The sequence below is a fragment of the Podarcis cretensis genome (assembly GCF_951804945.1).
Source record: "Podarcis cretensis genome assembly, chromosome: 5".
Taxonomy (NCBI): Eukaryota; Metazoa; Chordata; class Lepidosauria; order Squamata; family Lacertidae; genus Podarcis; species Podarcis cretensis.
Window position 1 is genome coordinate 33,108,210 of NC_137174.1, and position 11,206 is coordinate 33,119,415.

At 40.9% G+C, this 11,206-nt stretch overlaps 1 protein-coding gene across 1 annotated transcript; it reads right to left on the reverse strand.

The window, feature by feature from the left end:
* Nucleotides 1-2,026: 2,026 nt before the first annotated feature.
* On the reverse strand, nt 2,027-9,932 carry TFAM (transcription factor A, mitochondrial). The gene is made up of 7 exons (XM_079976483.1): nt 9,761-9,932; nt 7,460-7,593; nt 6,064-6,134; nt 5,762-5,911; nt 4,168-4,263; nt 3,514-3,570; nt 2,027-2,676 (listed from the first exon to the last, which is right to left on the reverse strand). Exons 1-7 carry the CDS (start codon nt 9,823-9,825, stop codon nt 2,422-2,424), a joined length of 828 nt encoding a protein of 275 aa, XP_079832609.1. The 5' UTR covers nt 9,826-9,932; the 3' UTR covers nt 2,027-2,421.
* Nucleotides 9,933-11,206: the final 1,274 nt, after the last annotated feature.

An 11,206-nucleotide genomic window follows, 5' to 3' on the forward strand; every position in this document is an offset into this window, starting at 1 on the left:
CAGAGGGCCTTCTCGGCAGTGGCGACTGCCCTGTGGAACGCCCTCCCACCAGATGTCAAAGAGAACAACCACCACCAGACTTTTAGAAGACTCTGAAGGCAGCCCTGTTTTGGGAAGTTTTTAATGTTTAATGCTGTATTGTGTTTTTAATATTCGGTTGGGAGCTGCCCAGAGTGGCTGGAGAAATCCAGCCAGATTGTCGGGGTAAAAATAAAAATATTATTATATTATTATATCCCATAATGAAGATGGAGCCTATGTAACCCACACGCGTTATTTTATATACTCTAAAGCTGGGAAGCTTACAGTGGAAAACTCCATTTGAGACATGGCGTGTTCCCAATACTTTCATGGATGTGTGACTCTTCATTTTTCCTATCTCTACTTGTAGAGTCTACCGCTTCAAAGGCAGCAGTGGCGCGCGGACCTCGTGGGTTGCCCAGGCGAGCCATTGCGCGGCGGCCAAATGCAACGGGTAAACCTATTGGCAGATGGCATTACAGTAGATCTCACTCAGTGCAATTGTGGTTAAATCAACAAGTTGTCATGTTTTTTTTCTAGAGAAGTACACTAAGCCCGCAACGTCTAAAGCTAAAATCGTGTGTAGTCCAAACACACTGGGTTCAATGGCAGGTGGGACAGCCAACGTCTTTCCCCCGAGACGCCAGCTCCCTTTTAATTTTTTTGTCAAGTGCGTAAAGCTGAACGCACACAAGTTAAATGTGCGTAAATTGCAGGTATACTTTATCTCAATAACAGGGGGCCATATCCATCTGAGTCATATTCTTGAGTAGATACACTTTACTCAAACGGGCTGGATTTATTTAAGTCTATATTTCAGTGGGTCTGTACAGGCTATGGACTCACTGGATGTCACCCATAAATATTTTTCATGATTTAAAGCAGGCTTTTTTCCTTCATGATTTAATATTTAAATCTGCCTTGCCAGTTTTGAAATGCTCCTCCACTTGAGGTTAGGTTGAAGAGTGTAAGAACTGAAAAGGTATCTTGTTTCCCCCATATATTTTTTCCAATTTTTTTTGCTTTTAAATATGTTGCTGACATTCTTCTAATTTTCTTGTTACCTGATTTTTATGATGTTTTTGGCACAGAACCTCTAATGAACAGATTCAAATAACATTAAGTACAATAAAGATTCTAACTATATATTAGGAAGAACTTTTGATAATGGAATATATACCGTACTTCAGAAGGTGGTGTGTTCTCCTTAATTGTAGGTACTTAAACAGAGGTTGGATGACCATCTGTTAAACATTCTTTTGCTGCAGGGGGTTGGACAAGATGCCCCTTTGGGTCCTTTCCCAAAATCTACAATTCTCTGATTCTATGAATGAATCTCCATTGATCCAGTAGTTCCTGGTGTCTCCAGCTAGTGTTGTAAAAAAACTCCTGTCTGAACTACAGGAGAATCACTGCCATCAGAGTAGACAATACCAGGATATATGCAGCTTCCTTTTTTTGTTCTTTATACTATAGCACAGGGATGTCCAGCCAGTAGATCGTGATCTATCAGTAGATCACCAGCTGATCCTGGTAGATCACGGGATCCTTATCGTGTATGAAAAGTTTTTTTTAGGGGGGAGCTAAAAAAAAATCCTCCCCCCAAAAGCTCAACAACTCTGGGCAATCCACCCACCCCAGGCATACTCCTCCCTCCAATGACAATGGGTAGATCACTGCCAGTTTTTTTATACTGGGGGTAGATCACAGTCTCTTGGGAGTTGGATATTCCTACAAGACTTAGCAAGAATGCAGTACAAGAGTTTGGATCAATATGCCAGTTGGGTTTTTAAACTTGTTTTTGTTTAAAATAAAGGTTTATCTAATACAATAAAATGCATTTTGAAAACAATCTTAGACAGAAATGACCTTATTCAGATTTGAATAAAATGAGCGGAAAAAGTGATTTATATCAAACTTGCTAGTTTTATTTTTTCTAAGCAATATAAATAATAGTATGCATTGTCGGTACGTATAAAAATTGAAAAACACTATTGAAAATCTGTAAGTTCAGTAGTTCTTTAATTACAAGGCTGCAATCAGCAAATATACATGCTTTCTCCAGTGATTACATGCATTTACACACAAAATAAACTTGCAGCCTACATTAAATTTCTATTTCTAATTAGCGACTAGACATTATGAATTTATACAGATCACGGGATCTGGAAAAAGAAAATTTATAAGAGAATGCTTATTTACACATTTATGGAAAAAGCACCTCTTCTCTCGTGATTAATCACTGCTTAAATTCTCTCAATCTTGATTTACTCTACTTACTTGACAATTTCCAAAATAAGTCTAACCTCTGATTTGGGAGTCTTTCCTTTAATGAATAGACTTCACTTCAGTCTCTTTCCACTTGCAATCAGAAATGATGAAATCCAAGTATTTTCCAACTTACTCCTCAGACTGCCTTGCCTTTACTTTCTTTTTCGCTGCAGCTGAGGCAACTTTGCTTCCTGAAGGCTTCTTTAATATTGTAGCCCCCTTTTTTGAAGCAACCTTTTTTTCAGTTTTCTTTCTTTTTGATAGTTTCCTTCTGTTTTTAAAACGTATAAGATCTTCGCGTCCAATTTCTGCCATTTGCTCCTCCCATGATTTCATTTCATTTTCGTAACGGATCTTATCATCCTCAGCAAGTTGCTGATATGTCTGGATATGCACAAAGAAATGGAATTCACATACTGAAAAGTTGCTTGTGTTAAAAGGTACTACAGAAATGTCAGGATATTTACTTTCCACTACTAGAGACATCTCTGAAACATCTAAGGACTAATATTTCATGTGAAAAGTATTTACACCTGTTTGTTTCATGCAGCAAAACACCACAAGCTGGTTATTATGACCCCTTGTTTTTGCTATGATGCATAATCTTCCTTACGACAAGCGCATGCATTTTAAGACACAGTTTCATGTATGGCTTAAAGTGATGCCAGGATCAGTCCCTGAAAGCATGATTACTCATACAGTTCCTTCAGGATACAACCTGAGGCATTTAAACTTTTGGTAGCACAAAGTGCCAAACAGGTAACTGACATTCTGATTTGTATTTCAAATATTACAATTTGAATCAGAATTTGAAACAGTGATTCAGCCATACGTAAGTATTAAGATTTGGCTTAGATTTCTAAACATATATACAACTACACACACACACATATTCATACAGTGACTTGATTCAGACTTAACAGGAAACAATGGTGTTGTCCTTCAATATACTGGCTTACATTATTGAGTCATTATTGAGTCAGAGGAGTCTGAAAACTTTGCTTTTAATTTTAAAATGAACTGTTATCTGGACGCAAGTGGTTGATCTCCACGGCCAGTTCTTACTATAGGTGAATGGCATGTATTGAATTATTTCACACTTGTACTGCACCTTGACTGTCACTACTAGAACACTTGGCTGCACATTTAAGCATGACAGATTCAAATTCCTAAATTTAAATGTCAATTTATTGGAATTCAGAGTCACTTTTATGACAATACCTTCTTTTGGGAACTGCTCATTTTTTGCCATTCGTCAAATAAATTTTTCATCTTTGCCTACAAGGGAAACAAAAACAAAAACAGTTCTGTAGCGGAAATCTCCCTACACCCATCCATCTGCCATATATTTATAATGCAAGATATGCAAAATATGGGTGCTCCCTAAAGTCAGTCTTACTCACAATAGACCACTCAAAATCTATTATTAACAATTTAAGTCGATTGAGAAAGACTTAATTCCCCCCCTCCTTACAGCTGCACCCAAGTTTTATTTTTAAAATACCTGCAAGAGAGCTGGCCATGGATCTCCCATTGTCCCAAGAAATTGGGCCCTTACTCAAAGGCAACATTTAAAGTTTTCATATCCATTAGCTGCAACTATCAAGCTAGCTTGGAATTTCAGTATATGTAGCCTGATAATGCCAGATCTTTGACAAGCTGTGCAACAGCTATTGTGTGGAAACTCTTGGTCAGGGACACTGCTATAAAAACCCGTGAGGCACTCAAAATACCGCAAAACTCCTACTGGATCTTCAACAGATTATGGCAGTAATGGGAAATAGCCATTAAATCAGTTCTAATTTTTATTCTCAATACGAAAGACAGAATCTTCATCCTTGTAGCTGTTAAAATGCACAGCCTCCCTTGGTTTACCTGAATTGAGATTCCTTTAGCTTCTTGAAAGTGTTCAGACATAAAAATGTTGAAGGCACTCCGAGGTCTTTTAGGTTTTCCAAGCATTGTTAGTTGCTAAAATGACAAAAGGATATCAGTGAGCACTTTTCTCAGGTGTTATTAAGTTCAGCCATAGAAAACACACACATACACCTTTATGTCTAGGATTCAGGGAATGGCAGACTTGGACATTCAGCAGACCAAGACTTAGACTATGGAGTGCTGCTCTGAAGGACCCTCTGACTTTTCAGGTGGAAGCTTTTTGAGGAAAGGGTGTAAGAGGCCACCACAAGGCAGGGGAGGCTGAAAAGCCCCATGCATGCGAGAACACCAGACACGTCTGAATCCCAGCTGTACATGACATACCAATTTCCAAGACAGAATTGAAATCAGAGTTCTCCAAGTCACATTAAAAAGAATATCTTGTTAAAATCCAAAGATTCCTATTAAAACTGGCTTAAGTTAGAAAACCATTGCCATTTCTGTGTACAGAGCTGAAGTGCTTTATGCTGAGTCCTGTAAGACCACAGTAGGGAAAGGTCAGCCATGCTGCTGACATCAAGATGATGACACGGAGATCCGTCAGCGATGTTTTAGCTGAGATTCCTGGATTGCAGGGGGTTGGACTAGATGACCCTTGGGTCCCTTTCCCACTCTTATCATTCTATGATTGGAGCACACAGCACCAATTCTGTGCCAACAGCACTGGTGGCTGTGTGTTTCCATGTCCAATTCAAACAGGTAGTTTTAACCTTTAAAGCCCTAAATCAACCTTTTTGAGTCTCTTGAGCACATTTGGAATGCTGTAGGTACCACCTGCTCTGGTTGCTTTTCTATCCACTTCCCTGCTCCAGACAGAAAAAGCACAGGTGTACACATGCAAAGGTGCTTTTTGTTTTTATTTTGCTTTTCCAGCGGCTTTGGGTAAAATTCAGACCCAGCAGAATTAAAATAGATGTTATAGAATCTGCATGATTTTACACAGATCCCCCCAAAGCCACAATCAAATCAAAGTTTAAATTGGTAGATGTACAGTAAAAATAAAAATAAAAATCTGTTCCCTTAGAAGTGAAGCAAGTTCAACACTCAGCTTTTACCCCAATGTTAGTTTTTATGCTTTAATACCATTTTATTATTTGTATTGTTTGAAACTCTGTTTCTGTACACCACTTGTGTACTTCCTGAATGTAGAGTGGTTTATAAATTCTGGAATAAAAAAAATAGAATAATTTAAAGCCTTTCCCTTTATACTGTTCGTAAGGAGCAATCATAAAATATTAGGCACCAGTTGTAAGTATAGAAAAGAAAAAAAGTTGTGTGTAACATCAAAAGACACACCACCTTCATGGGTAACTGGTGTGAGAGCATCATGTGTTTTCTACTGAAACCTTGGTATAAGGTGGCAAGCGTTCTTCAGGTACTTGGACAATGAGATCATATTTCATGACCTATCCTGTTCCTGTGACTAATTTGTTTTAACTGTTTTTATTTCTGAATTTTAAAATGTAACCTGCCCTGGGACCTATCGGTAAAGGGTGGATAATAAAATTATAAAGATTATTTAGGTACTAACCCGCTTTTTTCTTGCTGCTCTTCTTTTTTCCACTTTCCTTCTCTTTTCCTCTTTCAAAGCTGCCTCCTGGGCAGGAGTTAGTTGCGCTTTGTATTTGATCATTTGTTCTTTGTAGATCTGTCTGTCAGTCTTGGCGGCTGCTTCATATGGCTAGAATATGAGCAAACACAATTTTACTAAAACTTGTAAAAAGCATATACAGAACCCTAGGCATTAAGGAGGTCTCTTCAAACCAAGGAAGCAATTTTATTAGTAAAATAGAATAACATTCTGTTCACATGAACTCCAAAATCCATGCTTACTTGTTTGTCAGATGCTGGCAGCTCCCTCCAAGCGTGTGCTATCTTTTTTGTGATGTCCACAACACTTACGTCTGCAGAGTAAAAAAAAGAAAAAAACTGTCAAGATCCTGTCAAACTTAGTGTTAAATTTCAAAAAGAAATTTAAGGAATCAACAAATTCAAATTAACTTCATCACTGATATACAAGTTGGGTTTAACAGACATATATCCAAACTATTTGAAACAAAGCTAAAATTTGGCGTGTATTGTACAAAATGCCATTCTTACTTAGAAGTTAAAACACAGGATTTATAAAAATATTTATATAATGCCTTAGAGTTCTCAAAAGTGTGGCTTACAATTATGAACATACATTTTAATACAACAGAAACTGAGAGCAATAAAAATAGTGAAAACAATACTTTAAAAGACAGTCTCAAAAAAGATTAACCACACAAATACTATCAAAATCTTGGCAAAATAACATCATCTTGGCCACCTACCAAAGCCAGGGGCTGATGAAATCTCCCCAGTAGATACCTTAATAAGTGGGCTGTGACCAAAAGTCTCACTTCAGCTGAAGTTGGGCAAAAGCACTCTTAGCCACAGCACGGCCACCTGGATATCCAGGAGACACGCTGGGCTCAGCAGCACCCCTAAACTGCTAACCTGGTCCTTTAGAAGGAGTGGAAACACATCTAGAACAGGCCATACTTCCACTCTCAATGTGTCTACATGCAACACGAAGTCTTATAATATCAGCAGTTAATCAACTCATGCAACATTAAGTGTGCAAGTTCTCCATACTTCTGGATGCAAGTCTCTGGTTCCCTAAATATATATGTCCATTATGCTGCTTATTCCCAGAACTGCTGCACAGTGACACCACTCTATTCCTTCAAACAATTCCTCAAAACTTGCCGTTTCTGGGCTGTTTCACTCGAAACGGAAATGAAGCCTAAATAAGTGAGGAGTGTTATTTATTTGCTTGCATTCATTCTCTCCTCTTCTCTGTTGATTCACAGGGTTCAGAATTGTTTTTGAGTATATTACTCAGCAAAGTGATATACATACTGATTTTGTGGTATACTTAGGATTACCTAACCAAATTTAGGAACATACCACATTCACTTGGCTCTTTCCTTCCAGCATTCTAAATACAGTACAACCTATCTGTTTTTGCAGAATGTGGGCTCACAGATTATCTAAATACAACCGTACACAATGGCTATGCTTAATGCAATGAAAAAAGAGGCTTTGGGGATTAATTTGCTGCACACAGAAAACCAACGATTTAAGCAACTTAGGAGAATCCTGACAAAAAAAATAAAAGGCCAGTCAGTCTTTTAACATATTTTACAAATCAACAACAAAAACTTATATTACAGTGAAGTTTCATTCTTAGTGAGTTCCTTACCTGGATTTTGTTTCTTATAAAAGGGTTGCTGTTCTTTATAAAAGCGAATGTATGCTGTCAGTGGGTGCTTTGGACGGTTATCTGAACTACACTGTTTTGAAAACCACTTCTCTACTGAACAAGTAGCACTGCACCTTTAAAAAAAGCAAAATTGATACCTATTATAACAGAAGCTTCAGATAAAATCAGACATTACTCCAAGGATAAAAGAATAGTCTGAAATCTAGTGGAAATAAATAATGCAGCTACATTCACAAATATAAAAAATAACAGCCTGATTTAGGCAGTGTGGCATAGTGGTTAGAGTGTTGGACATGGGAGAGCAGGGTTCAAATCCCCACTTGGGTTGTTGTGATTACGGTAAACGAGATTGAGGAGAACTGTGTATGTCACTTTGAATTCATTGGGAGAAAAAGATGGGATATAAATGCAATCAATCAAGGACACATTTTGAACGTGAACTTTTCCTAGACTCACCTAAACATTATATGACCAAACCCGAATGGGTCAAGTGGACACAAACAGAAAGACCTGACACAAAATTACCTCTATGATTTTGGTTTGTACAACAGACCAGCCAATGCTAGCTCTGCTTTCACCTCTATCCTCTTTAACAAATTGCCATAGGATCAAGCTCAGTTTAGAGATCAGATGCAATCCCACACACTTAATTACCCCCTACAAGTCCTATGTAACTACCTAGTTAGCTAATGATGATGTAAACCACTTTAAGGTGTGTTTTTAAAGCGGTGTATAACTTTTATGAAATAAAATAATTTTTGGACATTTTTGTTTGGCAGTTCTAATCAGGATGCCATTAATTTCAACAGACCAACAGCTTTGAAGGTTGAACAAGAGAAATGTAAAGTCTGGACCAGATAAAAAGGTATTAACTAAATATAAAACCCTATTACCATGCTCCCTTAATAAAAACCACAGCATTACTTTGTGTGTTGCTGAAGGCTTCTTTTTCTTAATAAAAGTTAGAACCAACTTACTCAGCTGCAGCATATTGGTGGAGAATTAAGTTAGAAGAAAATAGGTGAGAAATTACAGCTGAAATGATGAGGGAAATATGGGGTTCACTTTGATTCCCCTCCAGTCAAGAATCAAGTCTCAAACAAAAATCCTTTCTAATCAAAAGATATAACCACAAGGTGGGTCGTAGCTAATTCTGGCTCATATTCTGAGCAGGGAAAATGAAATACATTTCTGCTCCATAGCACTCAGAAATTCAAGTCAATTTTCAAATAGGTAAGAGTCACCAAGCCTCTTGAGACTCTGACACTTAAGGCTGAAAACAAATTTATGTGCTGGTTGTGTGGGTTCTTCCCAAGGAGGATGCAATTATACTGCAGGCATGGGATACAGATTGTGTAAATACATAAATATATGGATGGTGTGCCTGGGCATTAGCCAAGATTTATGTTGGGGGGAGCATGGATAATGTTGGGGGGGAGCAGAACTGAGTTATCTGTGACACAATTGGTTGGTTATTTTTATTTACTTGATTGGGGGGCAGCTGCGCCCCCCTGGAAACGCCCACGATTGTGTGTATCAGGTCAGAGCCCATGGAATGATTTTTGAAGATCTCATTCATATGCACATCAAGTGCAAAGTTACTATCTCCCTGCCTGCCAACTTTCACCAGTGTTTCCAAGAAAGGTACCAAGCCTGGTAAGATCACCACAGAGAGAAACAAAGGGTGGTCCAAACTTTTAAAAAATAATTATTTTCTTGTACTACAAGAGCACGTAGACGCCCCAAAAGAAAACCAGGTAGCAGAGACAAAGTAATACAGAGTTGCTGAATAAAACCACAACAGCAAACCAGGGTGCCCATGGTGATGATAACGCCAAGGCTGCAGGTTCGATCTCCCCCCCATACGGGGCAGCAGCATTGCAGGGGGCTGGACTAGATGACCCTTTGGACCCCCTTCCATCTCTAGAGTTCTACGATTCACTAAATATCAGATTTTATTTTTAAGTATCCTAACTCCACCTTGAAGAAAACTGGAAAACAGCTTCCCCTCCTTCCTATTTCAAGTCCTTCCCCTGGAAACATCCACAGGGAGACTTCAGTCTCCAGACACCCCGAGCGCAAACCTCGAGATCTGGCAACGGCATGAGGAGGAGCAGCAGCCGCGAAGGACACAGAGCAATTCTGTGCCCATCGCTTAAGCTCCCTTTACCTCACAGGTCAGCGGGCACCGGGGACGACCGAAAATGGCTTTTTCTTTCATCGAGAAAAGCGAGTGGGGAGATGCCAGGAGAGGATGCCGCCCCGCCGCGGGCATATTACCTGAGGAAATAACGCGGTCCAGAGACAGACGACGACCACACGCGGGACAGCAGCGCCGCCGCCATAGTAGCGCCGTCTCCGCTCGACTCGCCTCAGCCCTCGAGCCTCAGAACCATCGCGCGCCACTGGCGCGGGGCATTGTGGGCAGCCGAGGAAACGACCCGGCGCTCTGCTTATCTGCAATCCGCGCAGTCGCAGCCGGGAGGGGGGAGGGGCGGGGACTGGGGGGGGGAGAGAATGACAGGCACCTGCGAGTGCGTGCGCTCGCGAACCTCGAGCAGGAGGGAGTGCGACACAACTATACAAGACCTCACTTCCGGTTCTCTATCGGCGCGCCGCCATATGCGGGGACGAGAGCATAGGGTATAAATATATAAACATAGGGATGGTGTGCTTGGGCACAGCTAAGATTTATGTTAGTGTGGGGCAGGCATTATGTTGGGGTGGGGGAGCAGAACAGAGTTATCTGCGACCCAACTGGTTAGTTAGTCAGGGCTTGGAACCTTTGTTCCGCTCCGTTGGAGAACCGCGGGTGTTTTAATTCTCTCGTTATGCCGCTTCTCTTGGGGAAGCGCCAGACGCAGGCTCGGATGCTTTTCTGCGCGTGCGCATCCATCCCGTCAGCGGGGAGGAATGTTTTGAGGAGCGGAGGGGAGGGGAGGGCGGGAAATCCGGGTGGGAAGGTTTGTTTTTGATTGGAGCGCGGTCGGTGGGCGGAGCCAGCGTGCCCTTCTCCGGCTGTGAGGAAAAGGCGGATTTAGTTGCGCGCCTTTCCTAGTTGCGAAGGGGGGAGGGTTTGGTTGGTGGAATCGGATGAGAGGTCGGAGCGCCTCTCATCCCTCGCTGCTAATAGGAGGAAAAGGGGAGAAATAAAGGCAATATTGGATCAATATGGATCCAAAAAAGGAGGGAAATCCTGCTTATCTGCAGTAATGTAACGGTGATGCTCAAGGGTGGTGTCTGCGCGCTGCAGGTTGCAGCTCTGGGCTGCTGCACGTTAAAGGGGCACGTTAATAGCTGCGTCAGGAGAAAACTAAGCACCCTCTCAGCTCGCTCTCTTCCGGAAAAAATATATATTGCCCATTGCCATTTGTAAACCCGGACGCCCCCTTCTCACGCAGCTTGGTGGGAGCTGCAGCCCAAGCTCCCCATCTCTGCTCTAAAGTAACTGACAGCAACCTCGTGCCTTTCCTGACCCCACTCCTCACCCAGCCTGGCTATTCTCTTAAGGTAGGAAACCCTGGGCAGCCAGTACAAAGCAAAGCTGGACAAATGGATGATGTCCCAGGAAGTTTGCTTTTGCAAATTATTAATTATTATTATTAATTGACCCATCACCTCCTGGCAAATAGAAGGTGAAGAAATGGAGGCAGTGAGAGATTTTACTTTTGGGCTCCATGATCACTGCAGATGGTGACAGCAGCCACGAAATTAAAAGATGCCTGC